Source organism: Syzygium oleosum, unplaced genomic scaffold (genome assembly GCF_021117445.2).
Source record: "Syzygium oleosum isolate NSW1041296 unplaced genomic scaffold, Sole_v2.1 Sole_v2.33, whole genome shotgun sequence".
Classification (NCBI taxonomy): Eukaryota; Viridiplantae; Streptophyta; class Magnoliopsida; order Myrtales; family Myrtaceae; genus Syzygium; species Syzygium oleosum.
In genome coordinates, this window is record NW_026607517.1 from 437,508 (window position 1) to 460,616 (window position 23,109).

At 41.8% G+C, this 23,109-nt stretch overlaps 4 protein-coding genes across 6 annotated transcripts; 1 reads left to right on the forward strand and 3 right to left on the reverse strand.

Moving 5' to 3' along the window:
* The first annotated feature begins 3,898 nt into the window (after window positions 1-3,898).
* On the forward strand, window positions 3,899-4,689 carry LOC130135512 (pathogenesis-related protein 1-like). Its single transcript, XM_056304986.1, has one exon. The coding sequence runs from the start codon at window positions 3,899-3,901 to the stop codon at window positions 4,616-4,618; it is 720 nt and encodes a 239-aa protein (XP_056160961.1). The 3' UTR covers window positions 4,619-4,689.
* On the reverse strand, window positions 4,633-6,857 carry LOC115690328 (uncharacterized). Of its 3 annotated transcripts, none has more exons than XM_056304716.1 (6): window positions 6,826-6,857; window positions 5,947-6,071; window positions 5,719-5,820; window positions 5,357-5,427; window positions 5,196-5,258; window positions 4,633-5,110 (listed from the first exon to the last, which is right to left on the reverse strand). In XM_056304716.1, the coding sequence occupies exons 2-6, from the start codon at window positions 6,008-6,010 to the stop codon at window positions 4,799-4,801; spliced, it is 612 nt and encodes a 203-aa protein (XP_056160691.1). In that variant the 5' UTR covers window positions 6,011-6,071; window positions 6,826-6,857; the 3' UTR covers window positions 4,633-4,798. The 3 variants fall into 3 exon arrangements, with proteins under 3 accessions (XP_056160691.1, XP_056160690.1, XP_056160692.1); XM_056304715.1 differs by lacking the exon at window positions 6,826-6,857 and adding an exon at window positions 6,706-6,727 and having other exon boundaries at window positions 5,947-6,068; XM_056304717.1 differs by lacking the exon at window positions 6,826-6,857 and adding an exon at window positions 6,706-6,724 and having other exon boundaries at window positions 5,947-6,031.
* A 3,145-nt stretch (window positions 6,858-10,002) lies between these two features.
* Window positions 10,003-12,217, reverse strand: LOC115690372 (uncharacterized). The gene is made up of 2 exons (XM_030616701.2): window positions 11,418-12,217; window positions 10,003-11,065 (listed from the first exon to the last, which is right to left on the reverse strand). Exons 1-2 carry the CDS (start codon window positions 12,053-12,055, stop codon window positions 10,336-10,338), a joined length of 1,368 nt encoding a protein of 455 aa, XP_030472561.2. The 5' UTR covers window positions 12,056-12,217; the 3' UTR covers window positions 10,003-10,335.
* Window positions 12,218-21,040: 8,823 nt separating this feature from the next.
* On the reverse strand, window positions 21,041-22,048 carry LOC115690360 (agamous-like MADS-box protein AGL62). Its single transcript, XM_030616692.2, has one exon. The coding sequence runs from the start codon at window positions 21,846-21,848 to the stop codon at window positions 21,189-21,191; it is 660 nt and encodes a 219-aa protein (XP_030472552.1). The 5' UTR covers window positions 21,849-22,048; the 3' UTR covers window positions 21,041-21,188.
* Window positions 22,049-23,109: the final 1,061 nt, after the last annotated feature.

Sequence of the window (23,109 nt, forward strand, 5' to 3'; positions counted from 1 at the left end):
AGCAAATTTCAATTTATTTTCAAAAATATACCCCTGTGAACCAATCCCAACTTGACGTGGCACTTCTACGTCGATAATAAATTCACATCAGCAAAGTAACGAGGCTATAGATACAGGTCGATGTCGCATTTTCATTTCGATAACAAATCCAACCCAATAAAAATTGTTGAAATTCTCCAAAATAAAACCGTTCTAGGATATGAAAGTTAGGGATGATAACAAATCCATCCCAGAAAAAAAAATTAATTTAAAAAAAAAACCCTATTTTTAGGTTCAGTCCAAATTCGCCCCGAACTTTTATGTCTAAAAAGAAGCCCAATTACTTTATCGACGTGGAAGTGCCACGTCAAGTTAGGACTGAATGACGGGGGTATATTTTTTAAAATAAATTGAATTTTGGTGATTTTTTTTATACAAAATAAAATTTGGGACAGATTTGGGATTGGACTTAAAGTTTGGGACTTGACCTAAAGTTTGGGATTTTTTAGGGAATTAGGCCCATAAAATTTATACTAAAATCAAAAAACGTTATAGTTTCCTAAAAGGGAAAATGACGCAAAAAATTCCCGAACTTTGTCCAATATGCAATATCGTCTCTGAACTTTTAATTTGTTTAATATAATCTATTAACTTTTTGTACATATTTGATTTAGTCCCCAGATTATATGAAAATGGTCAATGTTTTCCCCGAACTTAAATTAATGAAAGGACAACATTGAATATTTTCATATAGTTTAGGGATTACATTGAACATGTACAAAAAGTCTAATGATCACATTAAATAAATTAAAAATTCATGGACTACATTGAATATTGAGCCAAAGTTTATGGACCATTTGCGTCATTATCCATTTCTAAAAGGTTATAATGGAATTTAAAAGAAAGGAAAAAAGCTACATAAGATATAAAAGAATATGCCTCGTATAGAACAAAAATTAATTTTTTGTGATCTCGAAATCACAACTTTTATTTATATTGATGTTGGGATGATAAGTACCTTTTTTTTTTAAAAGGAATGGACACTATAGTACTTTTCAAATACACATTAAAGTCGTGCTTTTCAAAAAGGTTTTAATATTATGCCGGAAAAGAGCAAAGCCACATGAAATGTAAAAGAATATCATTCATACTTAACAGAAAATAATTTTTCTGTGATCTCAAAGTTACAACATTGATAAATCAATGTTAAACTTATGGTACTTTTTACAATTAACTTTATTGTCTCTTAAACTTAAGTGAATGTCTTTATTAGGTGCAATTTATTCACTTGATTTTCTTTGGTCAAATAGTCACTTGATTAAATAAACTACACTTTAAGACTTCATTTGTTTCGCAGAAAATGAACGATTTGAAAAATATTTTCCTAATAATTATTGCTTATAATGCTTACAAAAACGAATTAACGAAAAATATTTTCATCGTCCACGAAAAAAACATAAATTGTTGTAAATAATGAAAATATTTTTCATTGGCCAATTATTTCAAGCGATACAAACAATCATTTTTAGTAAAATATTTTTCAAATTATTTATTTTTTGCGAAATAAATGAAGCGTACAATAGTAATCTCTCAGTGATAAAGCAAAACGTTAGTCGAGTTAGCTCTTCTGCCATGAAAGAAAGAAAGAGAAAAAGTTCAAACTTCTTTGGTCATATTTGTCTTTCTAATTTGGAAGAATTTAAACTTTAGATTGTGCATGAGTAGTTAAGGGTAGATTAGTTCAACCAAAATTTAGTGTTTAAAATGGTTGTGGAATAAGATGTTTTGGGTGTGGAAATATTATTTGCCTTTCAAAAATTCTTATTTATATGTCGTATTATATAAAATAAAGAGAGTCTCTTACTTTTAAGGAATTTCAATCGTCTTTTTTTTTCTGGTCAAGTAATTGTAATTACACGTGATAAATGCATAAACTCATTTTATCTCTCACACTTATAACATTATGGTAGTTTATAATCTACAATAATTTTCTTTAAATGATTTTAAATCTCAGAAAAAATTCTTTTCCATAAGTGCAATTTCTTTGTACATTATATTTTCATCAATAGTTTCTTCTCCTTATTTAATGATTAAAACAATTCGTAAACAGATTGAATCTTTTAATTGTCCATTTCTTACATAGACGCAACGAGTGCTTACACTTTTTCGGCCGGAATACACGAAATCAGCGTCTTTGTGGTTTCGTCCACGGCCATATTGACCGGGCACGGGCAATCGCCGGCATGGACATGAGATGGGCTCGTCGAGAAACATCGGCCCCCTTTTCAAAGTGTGCGATGGAGGCAACAACGAATGAGTCTAATTCTTTAGTTTCACAAATCCCACGAGATCCACAGAGCATTCGATATAATCTAATTTATTATGATGAAAACGAAAAGGAAAAATATCCAAGGACCATTCTATATGGAGAATGTAACATGGGAATTTTGGCCAATGCAAATTTCTTTTCATGTAAAATACAAGTTATGAGAAAAAAAATTTCCAATTCTTTTAATGACCAAATGCACAAGCATAGCATTTTTCATGTGAACATTTCATGTGAAATTCTATATGTGGCCTACATTCCTTTCTATTTCTATTAATTTTGTGGCGTGAATAGATCCTAATTATCACCGTTCAATAACGAGAGATAATTGTGGAATTATAAGGGAGCAATTCACGAAAAGTGTTGTGCATAATCTGATCCGTGACGATGTCGGTTCGCGAATCGCAATCGTGGCAACGTCGGAGTTTTTGGACGGTTTATACACGTGGTTAATGAAAGAAACTTTCACTTCCCAATTTAAAATTCTATCATTTTCTTCTTCTTTTTTCTTCTTCCTTTTTAGGGTATGCTCCGAAAGTTGTATTTTTGTAAGTCGTAAAAAATTCATGCATGGCGTTTTTCTTCTTCATGATAACGATGGGTGTCACATGACTTCACTATTGCACCAAGATTGCAACAATTACTGGGTTGTGTATACTTCTCGATTGCCATCTTAGGAAGAGAGGCCAAACTTTCGAGCTTTCGATTTTCTAATTTTACATGTCGAAATTACCGAGCATAAGTAAATTACATGATCTGATATCGGCAGGAGCGTCGTCCGGCACAAATCGACAACAACCCCGCCGGATCGCCGGTGATTTTTATTTTTTAATGCGGGTTTTAGTTTTGGTTATTTGTTCTTGGTTTAGGGGGAAAATTATCAAAAAAGTCCTAAACCTTTTACAATTGTACCAATTCAGTCCTCAACCTTTTTTTTTTTGCCATTTCAGTCTTAAACCTTTTACAATTGTGCCAATTCAGTCCATCCGACCACTTTTGGCCTGCCGGCGCTGACGTGGACGCCGGCCAGCTGACGTGGCATTATTTTAATATTTTTTTCCTTTTTTTTTTTTTTTCCTTCTTCCCCCTGGCCGGTCTGGCCAAGGGGAGGCTCGCCGGCGAGGTTACCTCGCCGGCCATGGGCGAGGCCGAGGCCTCACCTGCGACGGCGAGGCCTCGCCATCCGGGCGAGACCTCGCCGCGCCATGGCGAGATCGAGCTCGCCTGGGCGAGGCCTAACGACGGCGAGGTCTCGCGGATCCGGGCGAGGCCTCGCCATCCCCCATGGCGGCGAGCTCGACCTCGCCATGGCCGAAGGCGAGGCCTCGCCGCATCCGGCGAGGCCTCGCCGTCGCCCATGGCCGCGAGGTCACCTCGTCGGCGAGCCCCGGCGGGGAAGAAAGAACAAAAAAAAAGGAAAAAATATTAAAATAATGCCACGTCACCACGTCGGCATCCACGGCCACGGCCAAAAGTGGCGGATGGACCAATTGGCATAATTATAAAAGGTTTAAGACGAATTGGCACAATTATAAAAGGTTTAGGACTTTTTTGGTAATTTTCCTTGGTTAAGGAAAACAGTAAATCAAGGGGATGGATGCAGCTCATCAGGACAGGCCCGTGAACCTTGATTTCGCTATTACAATGCTAAACTTCCTAAATAAACCAAAAATGTGTAACGTCGCTTTCAATAAATACATAATTGCCTTTGATTCCACCGGTATTACTCCTATAAATACTCCTTATAACATTACAAGTTATCATCCATACATTCCATTGCACCAAGATCCGTTTTCGATTGCCCCGCTTGAAGCTTCAAACATGAAATTGCTCATACCTTCACTAGCCATATCCATACTCCTCATTGGCCTGATTTGTTCCCTTGCCGGATTCGCAGCGGCACAGAACTCCCACCAAGACTTCGTCGACGAGCACAACGCCGCTCGTGCTGAAGTGGGGGTCGGCCCAATCGCTTGGAACAGTACGGTCGCGGCTTACGCTCAGAAGTACGCGAACGAGCGGATCGGAGACTGCAACCTCGAGCACTCCGGAGGGCCCTTCGGCGAGAACCTGGCCGAGGGCTATGGCATCCTGAGCGGCAGAGACTCGGTGAAGATGTGGGTGGGAGAGAAGGGCAACTATGACTACGACTCAAACTCCTGCGTAGGAGGCGAGTGCTTGCACTACACTCAAGTCGTGTGGCGCAACTCTGTTCATCTAGGATGCGCTAGAGTGAAGTGCAATAACGGGTGGTTGTTCGTGATATGCAACTATGATCCTCCCGGCAACTACGAGGGCGAGCGGCCGTATTGAACGGTCTATTGAAGTTCTAAATAAACTCGTATCTTTCATACGATTACCGGAATAAATCCCTATTTGAAACATTCATATTGTAAGTCTGTTGTCGCTAGACGACGCATCCTGTCAAGAACTTCCTACCTGTGCATTTCTCTCGTTACTATGTAGGAAGTCAGCAAAACGAAACACAAATCATCATAACTCGATAATCTTGGTACGCTTTTTCGGTTTCTTTTTCAACTGTTTGTTTCCGATCCCTCCACACGGATCGTCTTCACCAGACTCGGACCTCGGGTGCTTTGTGGGAACTCCCGCTTGGCAAATACCGTGATCGTCATCACTATTCTCATTGTCATTTTTGTTGTCGTCATCGTCGGTGGTATCTTCTGAATCTGTTTCGCCAGTGCTAGAAGCTAATGGAATCGGAGGATAACAACTCGCGGCTGCAGATTCTGCAGCTGCTACTGCTTCAGGGGTGTGAAGATCAGCGATCCCCAGCATCAAGTCCTGTTTTATAAGTGCAAAAGCATCAGCTGATGGTTCCATCACCCAAAAGCTATACCAGGGTAGACAAAAGAGCAGCAAAAAGTACCATTTCTATTATTTCTGATTCGTTCCCGTCGAGAACTTCAATGTCATAGCTTTCAGGATTGTCCTACATAATAAACCAAGAGTTGTGCGTGATAGGTCATAACAAGTCGTATCAATGCGAGAAAGACAATGTCACAGGAGGAGCAAGATGATTTTCCAAACCTTTGCATCGACCTGCAGTTTGTTATTAGCTTCAGATAAAACTCCCAGAAAATCTTTCACTTTTCCAAGAACTGCAGCAAAGCCAAACAGACAAAGGAATTGACTCTTTTTGGAAACAAAAGAATAAGTTATTGAAACCATGCTAAGGGGTGGTACACACCACACAACCATATCCAATCAACCCTGATATCTTGGAAGTTTACCCACCATACAAAAAGCCTCCTAGCCCATTGTTTCATAGTTTTCAGGAAATTAATTCGTCTAAACAGCCATTTTCATGAATTATGAGATGAACATAAACCAGCTTATAGTTGTCAAAAGATATTATGCTGATCGAAATGATTAGATGACGAATTCACAACCTTGGCTCGTAGGAACTGAACTTGTTAATGGCTTTCCACTGAGGTGCTGCCGCTTTCTTTGAGAGCGTGAATCCTTATTTTTACAGATAGACAGTGTGGACTCTGCATGTTAAAGCACGTAAAATAAAATCACACAATGGCAATAATCGACGCACATATTTTGACCCACGCGAACAGAGCCACTCTTACGATCCAAACATCAAAATTAGAGGTAAAATAAATCACTACCTATAGATGAGGCAGAGAAACCCTTTTTCTCTAGTTTCAGAAGTTCTTGGCTCGTGGTCTCCATCCCTATTGCTAAGCCGAAGTACTACAGCAAAAGCGAAGTTGAAGGATTGAAGTTGTCACTGAATGAAGAACAGAATTTAATCATAATCAGATGGAGAATGTAGCACTTGATATTCTTATAACTGACAAGATCATTATAAACAATTTGCAGCAAGAATTAAACATGTTCTGCCCTAGTTGTATATGATGTTAAATCATGTTGAACTAAGGACAGACTAACAATCGACCCAGATAAGACTCGCCCAAATCAAGAACAATCCCGACTCCAAATTTAATCCATCCAGCAACTCTTCCATAGCTTACTACATTGAATTGGGGTTCTTAGACAGACCATTGTGAGCTTCGAAGGAGCAGCACTTTTCCAGCTTCATACCCTCCTCACTATGGAAGAAAAGGTGCAAGCAAAGAGAGCTCACTGCTTGCTCAACAATGGATATCATGATGCCATTAGTCACACAAAGCCCTCAAAATTCCTCTGTCTTCTCATCCACTCCTCCTTTCACCCCAAGCATATATAGTCCTTAATCCTCCTTCAACCCCTCAAGACTCAATTTTTTCCACGTCAAAGACCCGAAACCCCTTTCCTATTTGCCAAAAAAGGCAGCAACTTGGCAATCAAAACGTACACCATCCTAAGACCCGTGAACAAATTACCAGACCGAAACTCCCGAAAAAGCACCAAACCATGTTAAATACCCACACTTGATCAAAGTCATCTGAACCCTTTACGCCTAGAAAACTAGAGAGAGGACTAGAATCAGAATTTGAAGAAACTAACTTGAAAAGATCTAGCGAAAGGCAGAGATGATGCTACCTGGTTGTGCTGCGCGCTCGGTGGTGCTTCCTGAGCCTGAGAGAGAAGGAGGAGGAAGAACGGCAAAGTCGACCACAGAAAAGAAAAATTCGGGTTTGGGCCGGGCCAGTGTACCGCTTCGGCCCAATATTAGGACAATGAGAAAAAAACTTGAAATTGGTCAGTTCGTTTGGCGGAAAATATTTTCAGGAAGTTATTTTCCGAAAAATATTTTCTCGGAACATAATTTTCCGGTGTTCGGCGACCAATATGAAAAATTTCGGAAAATATTTTTCGCCGGCGACAGCGGCGGCGGCGGCCGCGATCTTAGTGAAGAAGAAGAAGAAGAAGCTCAGAAAAATGATTTCCGCTTTTGAAGAAGCGGAAGTCGTTTTTCCGAAATTTAGGCTATTTTGTGAGGGGAAGGAAAATATTTTCCCACAGAAAACGTTTTCCGCCCCGAACAGAAACAGGAAAATATTTTCGAGAGAATATTTTATGCCAAACGAACGGACCCGAATTTCATTCCTTTGTTCTTGGAAATATAAAAAGACCGGGCCTATATTCTCCTCCATCCCGATTTGAAAAAAATCTCCTCGACAATGTCTTTAATTGATAGGTTACGAGTTACAAACGTCATCCAATGTAGGAGACATGGATCATCTGCCATGATCTGTAAGCCCGCCGTGTGCCGCACTCAGGGATACTCGACACGTGGCACACGGGATTTTTTTTTACTATTTAATTTTTAGACTGGACTTGTGCTCTCTCCATCTATCTCTCTCTCTTGTCTCTCTCACCTCATCGAGCCATCACCATCACCATCACCCTCACGCGACCATGTTTTTGGTTGGTCGTGAAAGAGCTCGACACAGCATGGCAAGTTCTGCCTTGTCGTCGTCGACGACCATGTTTGGAAGTCCCCTCCAAATTTGGCCATCCCCGAAGGATTCCGTATTATCTTTGTCAGAATATAAGTACTAAATCACACTTCCATTTAAATAATTAAAACTTTTCGAACACTTGGCAACGGTCCAACAAAACCTCATAATCTTGATGGCAATTGCTGAATCTCGCCGAGGCCTTGCCAAGATCTAGGGTAGAGTGAACAAATCTGGAGTGAAGGAAATGGCATCCCAAGGGACTTTGTCGGTCAAGGGAGGGAGTTGGAGCCGCGAGCTTGCGTGGCCTCCACGGCCGTGGAGGTAGGCGGCGACCGATGTGGTGGCGGCGACCGATGCGACAATGGATGCTGGTGAGCAAATTTGGTTGCCTAACATAGGTTGTGGAGAGTGAGTGAGAGGTATTGGGTTATAGGTGGAAAAATATATGAGTCGTGTTAACAACTAAAGAGCGCGACAGACAATGAAAAGGGCCGTTGATAGCGATTCACAGCCCGACGTGGCTGATGACCGTAACTTATAGCCTACAAATCATTACGAAAGGGAATTTTCCCCAACCGAAAATGGAGGAAAAACATATTATTACAATCGCTACTTTCATGTGAAAAGTTACTGCCCATGATTTTGGCAATGAAAAAGTTGTACTTGGAGACATCTTTTCACCGTATCACCGACTTGTCGGTGCTAGAACATCAACATCGGCTGTAGTCTAGTCGCGAATTCATCATCGCTTCATTGTAATTTAGGTGTTCCACAGTTTCCTTATATCTGTCGCATTAGATAAGCGGTGGTCGCAGGATGAGGGATGGCAAGGGAGGCTGCGCCTCTACCATGGAGGTGCGCGGGGCGAGGCGAGGCGCATGTCTTTTGTCCCACATCGCCGAGAGGGGGAGTCTTGGGTTGCTACCACCTTGTAATATTGTCGGTTTTAGGCCTACTGGCCTTTACGGCTTTAAAACACGTTACACAAAGTGAAAAACCCTAAGCCTTATCAATTAACCCAGGACTTCCCCATTAACGATGTGGGACAAGAGACATACGCTCAGCCTCGCCCCACGCACCTCCATGGTAGAGGCGCAGCCTCCCCTGCCATCCCTCATCTTGTGCCCGCCGCCTAAGGTATGGGTCGTCACACCTTCAATTGGAAAAAAGAAAATTGACTTTGGTGATATTAACAAGTTTGGAATTTTGGCAATAACTAAGCAAAGGATCATTTCAAAACACAAACAAAACTCTGGAGACCATAAGGTATTCTCAATGCGACACAGCCTTTTCTTTCCTTTGGCAATACTGTTTTTTTTTTTATGGATAAGTACATTGGAGGTCCTAAAACTTGTTACGAAAATACAATCGAGTCCTAAAATTTTCAAAAAGTGCAATCGAGTTTTAATATTTATCAAATTGGTCCAATTAAGTCCTTCCATTAATTACATTTTTTGAAATGTTTAGGACTCGATTGCACTTTCGTAACAAGTTTTAAGACTTGATTACACTTTTTGAAAGTCTTAGATCCAATTGCAATTTTGTGACAAATATTGGGACTTTCAATGCACTTATCCCCTATTTTTGTCTTTCTTATGACCTACTTTTCATGGACTTATATAAAAGCAAAGCATGGGAAGTGGGAAAAGATATCTTTTCTCTCATTTTTTGAGCTTCCATCAGCCCTCATCAATGTAATACTCAAAATATCTATAGTTATTTAAAAATATTAGGAAAATGTCATTTACCGTTTGTTTCTCAGAAAAAAGAAATTACAAAGTGGTGAAAAGAAAGAAAACAATATCAAGGATTGTATCCCATCTAATTATAAGTTATTCATTTTGTTTGTAAAGTTTTATAACGGCGCAAATGAATGAAGAGTAGCGCATGCTCGTGAATGAAGACTATCGTATGATTATATAGAGAAAGAGATATGTCTAAATTTTTATCTTTGGCTTGAGGAAAGAGAGAGAGAATAGTGTCATTAACTTGATCAAGACATGAAATAAGGACCGATAAAAAAAAATTTGGGCCATTAACTCTATGGTTTTTTTTCTTTTTGGTCTGAATTAACTTCATAGTTTATTAGAGTGAAAAAAAAAAAAAAAAAAAAAAGGGGAGCTAGATTTCAGGAGAGGGGTTAGGATTCTGGTTCTGGCCTTGTCTTATCCGCCATCAATCATCATGCGATTCTAATAGTCAGACAATTCCAGCAGTGCCTAACATTGGATTCTTAGGACATCCTCCTCCATCCCTATGTACAACTGCCAAATTGCCAAGGACAGCATAGCTAAACTCGACAACAACAACAGTACGTCAATCCAACCAATGAAACATTAAAGCATTCAAATTCAATAGTGATCACAACCCACAACATGTACACCAAAAGATAACAAAAAACAAAACAAAAGAAGTTAATCATCGCCCGCTCACCCTCCTCTGTACACTTCCTAATCGCCCAACCGAGCCAAGAAAAACGCTCATCAAAAGAATCATGGTCAAGAAAATTAAAAAGAAAAATCCAATGACTGCGACACGGATCATCCGCTCTCACAACGATCGCCAGATCGTGAGAGGTCCACGTGAGACTTAATTGCAGAAATGCCATGGCCCGAGATCTCGACTGAGTAATTTCGACGAGTAATCGCATCAAATGGCGCACTCCTGACTTTGCTGCCTCAACTCTGTCCTCAGCTTCTGGGAGAACAGTTTGCAGGCATCCATGCTCAGGTCGACAGCCGCCGCCAATGCCACGAAAGCCGCCGCGTCCTCGGTGCACGTCACGTGCTGAACCCCCACCTCCACCTGCGGCTTGCTCGCCCTGTCCACCCCTTGCATGGTCGAGGACATCACGAACCCACCGGGCACCGATGGCCACAGCCCCAATCCCACGAAGTCCGACCCGGATCCCGACCCGGACCACGACCCAGACCCAAAGTCCATGCTGCTGCTCGGGCTGCTCATGGGCGACACGCTGGTGGTCAAGTCTATGGTGAATTTGCCGCCGGTCTTAATGCTGATCGAGGAATCGGCCACGGTGGCCGTGGTCGAGGCGGTGGTGTCGGGGAGGAGCTCGAATCGATAGGAGAGCATTTCGGAGCTGCCATGCTCGAGCCAGGCCTCGAGGCGACCCCATGGGCTCCAGGTGCCGTGGCCCGGGCGGAGGATGAGCCACGCGCCCGGATTGGACCGGCTGACCCGGTCGGACCCAGGGGACGGGACGAAGGGCGTCACCATCGATGCCGCCGCCACCGGAGAGCCAGAGAGGTCGTGGATGGTGATGGACCATCCCTTTCTCTCTTTAGAATGCGGGTCCTTGTCGTTGCCGACCAGAGACGGTATCCAGCTTCGCGATGTGCTTGTTTCGGACAAGGACGATCTGTATCACAGCAGGACAGCAACACAGTTAGACTCCAAAACCAAATTTGAAGAAGCACCAATCAATTCCAGAATCAAACTCTTGTGATCAAATGATTCGCTTTTTCTCATTCGGGTCCTACCCACTTGACATTTCCAGTTTTAGAACCAAAACACACCGTGACAGAGGCTCGAAATCTTCAATCTTTTTCGCAAAATCGTCTTTTTTGCATTCAAACCCAACAAGGCAAAAGTGGAAAAGGCACCAGTTCAAATCGAAACTGATTCCTGGTTTTTAGTGATCTTCTCTTCTGTTAACTTTCTAACTCTGTTCTGAAAACGAAAAGCATTGGAATTGAAGCGAGACCAATTACCTGGATCGCAAGTTCCGGTCGCCGACGTTGTTGTTCCGGCAACTGAAGTTGCAGGTGAAGACCGGCTGCTTCACGCTCCCCTGGACCTGAAACACCTGGGGGCTGCACTCCGGCTCCTTCTCGTACTCGAACACGAACCTCGGATCAGGCTCCGCCCTCACGCTCACGTGCAGCTTCTCCCCGCTCTTCCTGCCGATGTCCACCCACCCGTTGTGCACCGACACCGCCCGCGGCTCTGCCCGCCTCAAGTCCAGCGGCACGCACACCTTCCCGATCAGCTTCGAGCCGCCGCCCACCAACCCGCAGCCGCTCCCCAAACGGCCCCTGTAGACCTCGACCCTCAAGGTCGGGTTCTGGAGGGCGAGCTTCTCGAGGAGGGGCTTGGGGAGGCTGAAGGAGGCGGCGAGGGGCTGAGAAGGGTGGCCGCCGGGGGAGTCGTCTTCGGGGGACGAGACCAGGGGCAGGGTGGCGTGCTGGGGGGGCAGGTTGGAGAGCTTGATCTTGCAGAAGAACGAGGAAGAAGAAGAAGAAGAAGGGTGGACGGCGGAGGCGGAGGGGGCGGCGGCGGAGGAGGAGGGCCGGGGGAGCTTGAGGGAGAGGTTGCCGACGAGGACACGGAGGAAAGGGCAGGGATCCATTTCTTGGATCGCCCCAAAGCTCTCTTCCTTGGAGTGGAAGCAAAGCAAAGCAGAGCAGAGCAGAGGAACCCTCCACAGAATGTATTGAGTATATTGTGAAGAAGGTGTGTGTTGTGTGTTGCTGCAGCGGCTTTGAGGTGGGGGAGAGGAAGGGAGAGAGAGAGAGAGGATAAGAAGGGCGATGAATTTGGAAAGAGGGGAGAGATTTTGTGTTTGGTGTGCAGAGGTGGGACATGAACAGGCTGGAATCTAGCTGGGGCATTTCAGATGTGAGCACTGATACAGCAGGGTCAACCCCACTGCTCTCCCCCTGGAGGCCTGGACCCCTCTCTCTCTCTCTCTCTCTCTCTCTCCCTACATCCTCATACACAGCAAATTCTCTCAAATTTAGGGTCAGTGGGATGAATATAAAAAATATATCAATTGGTTTGGGCTTGGGATTGGGAATTAGAGCTTGGTTACTGTCAAGGTTTTAACTGAAATCTCCTCTCTTCCTTTTGACCAGACTGTCAAACAACAAAAACATATGCTAGCATTTGCATTAAATAATCTAAGAAAACGACCATCATGAACAAATGAATATGCAATTTAAGAAAAAAATATCAAACCAAATAGGTTTAGGGACGACATTGCGTGAATCGAAGAAATTCAAAGGACCCTCATTATCTCCACAATAAAACAAGGTGGTAAGCACACGTGTGGCCGCATTGGCATCAATAATATGATTGTCAAAACAATTAAAACTTAGACTCACGTCATTGTTTGGTAGAAAATCGCTTATTATTTATTGTGACATTCACCCGGAAAATAGTTTCGTCTTTTCAAAGGCATGCGCAGAAAATGCATTTTCGTGGCAGTGCATGAGGACGGTATCGACCGAAGTCATGACCCAAAGGTCAGGTGATCTCACAACGTTATTATCTAAAAAAGTTTTGGAAAATATTTTCCGCACAATTCCACACATGTCTTCGGCATAATCGTGTCCATGTTATGGATGCAATGCATGAGCACCAATGAAATTCATCACTCAATATCACACCACAATGGTGGCTCAACGTGCGATTCACAATTCAATAATTAATTTCAAACCAATCATTGGCTAATCGCACTCCACATAATTTAGACACGAGGCCGAAATCAATCCCAATTAAGAAAATCATGTACAACTAGTTTTCCGTAATTTTCCAATGGGCTCCTAAATTGGTCATTTTCAATTAATCTACAAATAATTTCTTCATGTTTTCACTCATCGAGGGCAAAATGATTTCCGGGTTAGTTTATTTTTCGCCCCCGAACACCGAAAAACCCAGAAAATATTTTCTTGAAAAATATTTTTCGCGAAACGAACAGAGCATTAAAAGAAAAAACCTTGCAAAGAAGAATTTGAAAGAGAGAACAGAAAACAAAAACAAAAAACCATTCAATAATTGAGGGGCAAAATGGTCTTTTGGTCCAATAATGCAGCTGATAAGCACTCTTAAATATCCCAAATAATTTCTCAAAAATTCGGACCCAAACATAGCCTAGGGGCAAAATGGTCATTTTTCCAGTCCCGGGGCGAAATTCCAACAAAATGAAATATTTTGTCCTTCTAGGCCTACTTTAATTGGGTGTCCGTAATTTTATTCTTTTTCCTTGAGGAATATTATTTGGACAGAAAAATGGAGAAAAGCGGTAGCAACGAATATGATTTATGACTGGGACCTGAAATCTAAATACCAACTCCAATAAGCTGATGTTCCCACCCCCACCAATCAAATTGTGTAGTGTAGGTATAACTAATAGATAGCGATGTGACTGGAGATGCTGGTGGTATTTTTAGGTACTCTAAAAGACGGAAACAACAAAGGTCTCGACTAAATAAACTCTAGTCTTAGTACACTAATCCTATTTCTTGATATAAAAAGAAATCTAATTAATTTCTTTGGTAGCTTAATTTCACAATATGATGAAACGAGCATAGTCCTATGTGTAAAATTCATGGAAATTGGTTTGTTGATCTAGATGCATTTGACTAGTCAACATGTTTTAAAAAGTATTTCGTCAAAATTGGAATTTGTGAAAAAGAGCAAGACTATCGTTCGTCGGTTTCCTTGATCACTTCATCGTTTAATATAGGGATAACGGTAAGGAAGGTCCCTATGCTTTTTCAATTTGTGCAATGTCGTTCCTGATTTTTCCTTATTCAATCATGTTCTTGAGCTACGCATGTAACTGTTCAAGTTGAACCTTATATTAAAATATAAAAGGAAACGGTGGCGCAACCGTTAAGTGCCGCGTTGGCATCTATATGATCGTCAAAACAATTAAAACTTAAAAGAAGAAACCTTGCAAAGAAGAATTTTAAAGAGAGAACAGAAAACAAAAAAAAAAATCGTTTCTATAAGCTACTACATTCATCAAATGGGCTATGATCTCTTTCGACTTGGATGGTCGAAGTGAGCAACAGCATAGCCTCGCCAGTAGCGACGCCTATGCTAGCATTTGCATTAAATAATCTAAGAAAACGACCATCATGAACAAATGAATATGCAATTTAAGAAAAATATCGAACCAAATAAGTTTAGGGACGACATTGCGTGAATCGAAGAAATTCAAAGGGCCCTCATTATCTCCACAATAAAACAAGGTGGTAAACACACGTGTGGCCGATGAACGGTGCTCCCTTTTTGATGGATTAGCGGAACCATGGCTGTCGAGCACTAGGAGTTCCTTTTTTTTTGGGTCAAATAGCACTAAGAGTTGTCGTGGCTGAATTTGAAGTTCAAAGCTTTTTAGATGTCGTTTTCTTTCTAGGCTTTTGATTTATCCCAGTGGTGGTCTGGTCATCGCTTCTTTGTTTTGACATCTGTACTTGTCACGTCCCAATAACCAAGCCTCAAATCGAAAACGTGATTTTACGTGATCTTGTGAGTTTCGTGTTAGGCGAATCCTCTCGAAGAAATGAGAAATAATTTTAACATTCTCCCTCACGTTTCGTCCGATCTTTTTGCTTGATAATATTTAAACTCAAAACCTCCTATTTTGATAATAGGTAAAATTTTATGGTATTATTATCAATTGTTCTAAAAATTTAAACCGTGAGACGAATGTCCGGTTTAATATTTTAAATAGACATTACTTCTTTTTGCCTAGAAAAAGGGGGAAAACATAAGAACCTCGTGTCGCTCTTTTTGAGTAATTAACAGATGGCTTTGATCGTATCAAGCCTCGTCCCATCATGTACCGAGTCAATCATAGAGATTGAACAAATGGGTCACCTATGAGGTAATGGCTCCGATTGCATCTGATCCACGGGCTCTGATCCGAACAAGTGTCTCCCGCTAATTCTCGACAGGTAATTTATTTCCTTTCCTCCGTCAATAATTTCATTGATTTTCGATCTGCTTTGAACAATAAATAATTTTTCTCCTCTATTTTGCCGCCGAAGGAAAGTTTTCACAAATGGGGAATTTCTTTGCTCGGGAAAACGCTCCGGCTCAATCACAATCGTTAATCACGCGATCTCACGTGGGTCCCATTCTATCTACGAGCCCCCGCGGGCTCAACGTCGGTAGATCCGAGCCAAGGCAACGGCGCGGGGGGGGGGGGTGGGATCGTGCGGGCGCGAAGGGAGAGCTCACAGGCGCCCGGCGTGGGAACGGGCGCAGGGGATCCTGGAGCACCCGGGGGGGGGGGGGGGGGGGAGTTCCAGAGGGGCGCGGCTGGGGCATGCGTGCGGCTGAAGATCTTTGCTGGTGTACGTACATTCGGATTCCCAGATTGCCAGCACATCCCTAATTTAAAATAAAAAATATTTTGTTCCACATAAAATTAACAATTAAAAAAATAATAATTAATTAGGGAAAGAAATGATAATAATTAATATATTTCCCCGGGCTCTTTTGTCTTTTACTGCACCCCCCAAAACACGTACGGAAACGGGCTCGTCCCCCCAGTCGGTGGGCTACAACTATTGGCCAGCAACTCTCTCATCATCGTGTCCTTTTGTCCTCCTCCTCCTCCCTCTTCTTCTTTTCTCTCTTTTTTGGCTTCTTTTTTTTCCTTTTATTTTATTTTATCTTATTTTATTTTTACAGCTTTTGTTCATTTATCGTTTCGACGGCTGAGATGGACGGAGCCGTGGGCCCCACATCGGAGCGCGGGCCCCGGCCGTTACATTTTCCTCTTCCCCCCCTAACGAGCCGTCATGTCCTTCGCGTCATCATCTCTCGAATCTCCCCCGTTGATTGCGTGGCGTGGGCCCCCACGCCAGCCAATCAATCTGCCACCTCAGCAATCGCAGGGACAGGCAGGCAGGCAAATTTCTCCTTAGCTGTTTCTCTCCTTTGGATTCTTCTTCCTCGACCGGCTTTGATTACTCCCTCGGTATCTATTTCTAGTTACCTCCCACATTATCCAATTCTTATACATATATATAAATTTGTAATATCGTGACCATGTTCATTGTTCTTGTTCTCTCGATCCTCAACCCTCTTACGTGCATTACAGCTGATCAAGATCAGAGAATTCGCACCATAAGGCCTTCGGTTCAAACTGAGGATGGCTCAATAGTAAGAGCTATCGTCTAATCGACCGAGATTACATTTACGTTGCAATTTTCGCGAACATCGTATTTTTCGGTTGTTCAGTGCCACGACAGAAGTCTTCGGGAATGAAAACCAAATTCTTTAAAAGTTTAGGTGTAACGAGGGCGTTATTTAAAACAAAAGAGAATGACGGTGGAATTGGGGCATCCGATTACACAATCTTATTAGCCTTTGTTAATTGCACTACCGATTTCTAAAGTTTGCCATTTTTTTTTTCTTATCTTTATCGATGCGTCTCTCTAGGCCCGGAAGTTCCACTTTGCCATTACTTGACCCTTAATCTAATTGCTTAATCAACATTAGAATGTTGGAATGTTAGTGACTGAAGTAATGCTTAAGGTTTACCTCCTCAAATGGACCGATTGCAATGTATTCGGACACTATGGAAAAGGGTCGCTTTTGAACGAGGATTCCAACTCATTCTTCTTTGCGTGGACACTTATCTTAGGATGTTTGATCTTTTCTTTTCAATTGACAGAATATTAGCAAGACTTTTTCAAAAATAAGACTTGATTTGGCAGGGGGCTATTCGTTAATTGTGGGTTATCACAAGTTTTGTTTTTTAATTAAGGCAATAATTAGTCAAAAAGATGAATGTTTGCAACTCGAATTTCGAATTGCTTGCCAGCTGAGCTATATGGGCCCGACGACGACGCTTTCTTTCGGTGGTCCATGACTATTATCCTTCTTTCTATTTGAAATTTGAATGAGGATGGGAGGGTACATAATGAATTAGCTTGTAAAACCATGTTCTAACCTCGAAATAATTTTGTGGCAAATCAGGTCGTCCATATTAAGACTATATATTCCCGTGTGAGAGCAACGTGATGATCATATACGACCGGGAGGATTACCCAATCAGTCCTCAACCTGTTGTATACATGTCAATTCAGTCGTAAACTTTATAATTTTGTCAATTTTGGTCCTAAACGTTTGCATAAAATTTCAATGTGGTCATTCCGATCAATTTTCGCCGTCATTGATTGGACCGTCACATCGGCGATTTCCGGCGAAAATTGACAGGATGGACCACATCGTAATTTCGCGCGAAAGGTTTAGGACTAAATTGGCGAAATTGGAATGTTTAGAAATAAACTGGCATCCGTACAATAGGTTTATAACTGAGTGGACAATTTGCCCCGTACAACTTGCATGAATGTAACTATGCTCATGCAGCCGTTGAAGACAACCGTTGGGCAATTGCATTGCGTCTCAAAGTTTCTGACTCCCAAGTTTATCAAGATTCCTTGAGCTTTAACACGAGTAGAACCATGGAGGTTTAAGCGAATCGGGCTATGCTTGAGGAATATCAAAGATCGAATCGGCTAATTCCTAGGTGAGCTCGAGTTCGAACCACTCGAGGAGCTCGTCCAATCGAGCTAGAGCTCGCTAATGCTCAGATTGACGGGAAAATTGTCCAAAAAGCTCTAAACCAATTAGACGGTGGCTAATTCAGTTCTAAACATTTCAATTGTGCAAATCTATCTTAAATCTTTTGACGATTTGTCAATTTAGTCCTTAATTTTTTAACGATTTTATCAATTTAGTCCTTCTGACCATGGCCGGAAAATTGTTGATGTAGCGGTCTAATCAGTGCCACCAATCCTACATGGTATGGCCGATGCTAACGTCGATAATTTTTTATTATTTTATCCCTTTTTCCCTCCATCGGCCATCACCGGGCCTAGTCGATGGCCGGCGAGGGTGGCCCCCTCACCAAATTCTAGGAGGGGGACCCTTGCCCTAACAAGGGCTGCCCTCGCTAGCCCAAGCACGAGTGATCCTTGCCCAAGTCTGGCAAGGGTGTCGAAGCCCGCATCAGTGGCCAGCGACCCCTACCATATATCAATGAGGTGTGGCGATGACCGGCAGAGGGTAAAACGAAAAAAAGGAAAAGAGAAAAAGAAGAAAAAATTAAAAAAAATTGTCCACGTTAGCGTTGATTGTGCCATATAGGATAGTCGATGCTAACTAGACCGCCACGTCCGTGATTTCTAGTCAAAAATTGGCAAATCGTTCTAAGGTTTATGACTAAATTGGCAAAATTAAAAGGTTTATGATTCGATTGACAAACCGTCAAAAAGTCTAGAACTAAATTGACACAATTGAAAGGTTTAGTCCAAAATTGGCCGTCGTACTATAAGTTTATGACTTTTTGGACAATTTTTCCCTGATGGACAGGCCCACATTTTTTTTGTTAAAGATTTTTAATGCTTCTTAAATTGGAAAGCAAAGATCATTAAAATACATACTGTACCCCATATGCATAATCAAGTTTAGTCAAATTGATCTCAAGCAGGATATATTGATAATACTTGATCGTGCTCGAGTCGATTTTGAGGCATTGAGTTTGTGAGCTGCGTCGAGCTCGAGCCTGCCAATACATCGACTCTACTTCACTCGACTCGAAAGAAAACAATGGACATACGAATAACTCTATATTTCTCAAGAGAACCTTCATATTCACTTGAACTCAACTGTCTTCTCTTTTGGTAACATGGGAGTGCATCATGTATCTGCCTTCAGTTTCTAAACTGGAACAATAATTAGCTCATAAATTACTTTTGTTGTTTTCTGGAATTCACTTACAGATGCGAGTGCATAAAGATCACCTTTAATCTCTATCCCAGTTCTGCCAAAGATCAGCAACAAACAAAGATGGAGTCAAAAAAGAGTAAATGACAGGAGCATTTACGTATCCTGTAAGAATTTTGCAGGCGCTAGGACAGAACTCTACACGCACGTTGCAGCACCCTCGGTTGTCTTCTACCTTGGATTATACTCTCATTAATGTAATCTCTCCTCCAACTTCGCTTTTCAAAGCGCAAACCAGAGGCGACGCTTTGTCATCAAAGCTAATCACTAGAGTCTGTTTTTTTTTCTCCGAATGATCCGATGGTGAAAGAGCCGATGTGTCGAACATGTTAGTGTAGGGGGCGACGTGTGTATTCTCCGGTCGGGGTTCGAGGTTTTCGAATAGCTCTAGGATATCAAGTGAGGAATTGGTGTTAAAGCTCAAAGTCTGATTGATCTGATGGTCAAGAAAAGAACCGCACATGCGAATGATTTGTCGAATCAGCTTGATAGCCTGATAAAGACTAAACGTTCTTGTTTTCAGAAAAGCTGCATAATCGAATCTGCTGCAATTGCGACTCGTTTCATTTGGAAAATCATCTTTCAATCGGTAAATGAACAACGGTAACAATAACTCTACGTAGCAAAGTTGTCATTGGAACAAGGTATTCACTATTCATATACTATGACGATCAGAGAAACTGGTAGGTGGGTAATGAAAAGACCCTAGTTTTTCAGTGGAAAAATCTTAGAATTCTCATTTCTAATTCAGAAAAAAAGAGGAGAACATCGAAAACTGAAGAATGAATTGTACTGGTCATCGCTTTCGCCAGACTTCATATGATGCTACAAAGTATGGACATGCGATCCGACCCGTGAGTGCTCCATGTTTCAATTACTTCTGCAAAAGCAGGCTTCAAAAGGCTTATTTTAGCGAAGCCTGTCATCATTAGCAGCATATGAATGATAATGTTCAAGCATATACGTCAAGGGAGATCATGTGAGGCGTATTCTGCATCTTCCTGAGTAATGAACATATTGATAGCTGGAAGGAAAGATTTATCTGCTAAACTGTTTTGAATTATTTAATTATGATTTAATACAAATCAAACAGACAGAAACAAATACTCTTTCGCCCCACCAGGAATTGGCCTTATCCTGAAACTTTAATAGGTTACTTCTATTTCTGAACGCAAGGTTCTTCATTCCTTCCTACCATGCACATTCAACCATATTCATAGTTTACATACATCCTGGTCCTTGGTTTGGCTTCCTACTAGTTTTTATCGCCTTTAATTTGCCGAGATGGAAGGAAAAATGGAACTGTATTCGATATATATAACTTTCTTTCGAATATCAGAAACGGCTTGAGGAGAGTGACAGTCACGTGCCAGCTTCACGCGTCTCAGATGTGAAATGCCGAAAAGCGTATCCTTCTTGTATGGTAATTACTAATCGGAACTTATATGAACAAAGATTTGCTAGATTGCGGCGATCGATCTGACACCTGTCTATTGTTGAAACCGTCGCCTCCATCTGAAGATCTAATCTTCTGTCGTTTAAAGATTGGTAGATCTTGTCCCTAGATTCAATTAACCAAAGCAACATGCCTCAAGTTCAATGAGGACAAACCTCCAAAAACAATCAGTTTATGCGAAGGTCAATTGGCCTGCTCAGATGTCTAATTGCAGCAGGTGACGATCGATCGATCTGAAACTATAACATAATCAAGCAACAAGAGCAAAGGTTAAGCACAACGTTCACACTGATCAAATATGAATATAACATAGAAAATATTACCACTTAAAATCCTTAAACAGACCCCTTTAACTTCTTGTTTTTGGATGCATACGCGAAATGACTTCACGCATACAATCACATGCGCAGATAAAAGTTCAGAAACATAAATAACTTCATATTACATAACAAAATAAGCATATAATCATATATCCATAGAGCCTGTAGAGAGCCTAAAAATATCCGGATCCATATCCAAAGTTGTATGGAAGAGGGTTGGGCGGCATCACCGGGGCACTGATTCCATTCTGCGCTTGGAAAGGAATAGCCGGTCCATGGCTTGAGCTCGCTCCAAAGAACGGCTGACCGTTGGTTGCCTGGATCACCATCTGCTCCGTCTCCTTGCCAACATTCTTCCGGAGCTCAAAAAGCGAGACCCTCAACTGCTCAAGCTGGGGCACGCTCAGCTCATCGATTGGTTTCTCCCACCAATGCTTTTCCTGGTTAGCCCTCAGCGACTTCTTGAGCTCCTCGCCACGCTTCTTCTCCATTTCAAGTTGGCCAAGCACGTCGGTCAGCTGCATGTTGAGCTCGCAAATAGTGGCGTTGCGATGAGCCTCGATGAGCTGCGCCGTGCCTGGGGTCTGCTGGGGCAGTTCATTGCCATTGAGGAAGCGATCAAGCACAGTGTCGACGTTAGGGTGACCAAAGGAGAAGGCCTTCTCGCCTGGTGAGAAGACAATCAGCGCAACATCTGCACCACAGAGAGTGCTGAGCTCGCTTGCCTTCTTGAAAAGGCCAGATCGACGCTTCGAGAAGGTAACTTGAAGGTTGCTCTCGTTGTCCATCTTGGCCATTTGAATCCTTTGGCGACCCCTAGTCATTCTTGCCATGGCTAAAGCACAGAAAAAGGCAAAGAAACTTTTTGAGAGAGACCAGAAAAGAGAATGGAGATGTGACTTGTGAAGGGCTTGGAATAGGGGGTTTTATAGGAGCTTCTGTTCTGGCCAGGATAGATGTCTTCGGTTGTCAAAAAATTTCCTCTCTTTCAAGTAATTAATCTCTTACCTAGTAAAGACAGTCCAGAATCTCCCTCAGCCTCGTGTATATGGCATGTAAATTAGTGATTATTGGTATGTATAATACCTCATACATGCCAACGATGAGTGTGTACAGACAAATGAAATGCTAGCCACATCTCATCCTTAGGTGCACTCTCTGTATATCAGGAAAACGGAAGGATTAGGATACTCAAAATTCTTAGTTGGACAATTCAATTTTCCCTTATCGTTGCCATATAAATGCTAGACTAACGATATTTGTGCTTATCGTAATTATGACATCACGAGAAAATTTAAAGTTCCGAAAGTACTTTTAAATACAGTGCATATCCTGCTTCCTGGTGCATTGTGTGCACTGCCTTCATTACTGAGAGGGCTCTCCGATATCTGTGGCAGTTTTGACTGGACAAGGACCAGTATATACAGTTCGAGATATGAAAAGAAATATATCCTCCCCATATGATTCGCTTTTTTTGTCCATACAGAAACAATGACATTCCTCATTCTGTGCAAATTTGTGAATCCTAAGAAGTCCAAAATCGGCTAGGTTGTAAGATGCAGCACCTTAAGCAAGTAGGTCCACGATAAAACTGCCATTATCCTCCAGATTTCTATTGTGTTATCTCATCAGTTATTTATCAACCAGAAAAATATCTATACTATTCCGACTATGGAAATCACATGTGATTTTGGATGAGGTTCAAGCGTCGCCGATGGCATTAATAACTGACGTATTATAGTCTTTGGAAACAAATCCATCATTGGGTAGATTCATGTATCAAGTGGAAACAAAATAAGCAACATAATTATATTGAAGACAGATACAACAAAAATGAAGTCGGCCACTTCACTTTTCCTATATCGAGTGTGCAAGCAATTGGCGTTATTGCAGCATTATTTCCATTAGCATCAACAGTCGTCATTTGGATGTGTTTGAACCGACATATTTTCATATATATAGTTTAAAATGCATGCCATTTTTTGACAGATTAACAGGATTTAATAACTGATATTGTAGATTTTGGAAACAAATCCATGAATTGGCAGATACATGTATCATGGGGAGACATATAAGCCGAATATGTCTATTGAA

Bases quoted from the DNA above. Each gene is read 5' to 3' on its own strand.
- LOC115690360 (XM_030616692.2), bottom strand. From the start codon at position 21,848: ATGGCAAGAATGACTAGGGGTCGCCAAAGGATTCAAATGGCCAAGATG.
- LOC115690372 (XM_030616701.2), bottom strand. From the start codon at position 12,055: ATGGATCCCTGCCCTTTCCTCCGTGTCCTCGTCGGCAACCTCTCCCTC. The intron at 11,066-11,417 runs GTAATTGGTCTC...GCTGTGATACAG, and splicing joins GACCGGAACTTGCGATCCAG to ATCGTCCTTGTCCGAAACAA.
- LOC115690328 (XM_056304716.1), bottom strand. From the start codon at position 6,010: ATGGAGACCACGAGCCAAGAACTTCTGAAACTAGAGAAAAAGGGTTTC. The intron at 5,821-5,946 runs GTAGTGATTTAT...TTTAACATGCAG, and splicing joins TTTCTCTGCCTCATCTATAG to AGTCCACACTGTCTATCTGT. The intron at 5,428-5,718 runs GTTGTGAATTCG...GCTTTGCTGCAG, and splicing joins TTCAGTTCCTACGAGCCAAG to TTCTTGGAAAAGTGAAAGAT.
- LOC130135512 (XM_056304986.1), top strand. From the start codon at position 3,899: ATGGATGCAGCTCATCAGGACAGGCCCGTGAACCTTGATTTCGCTATT.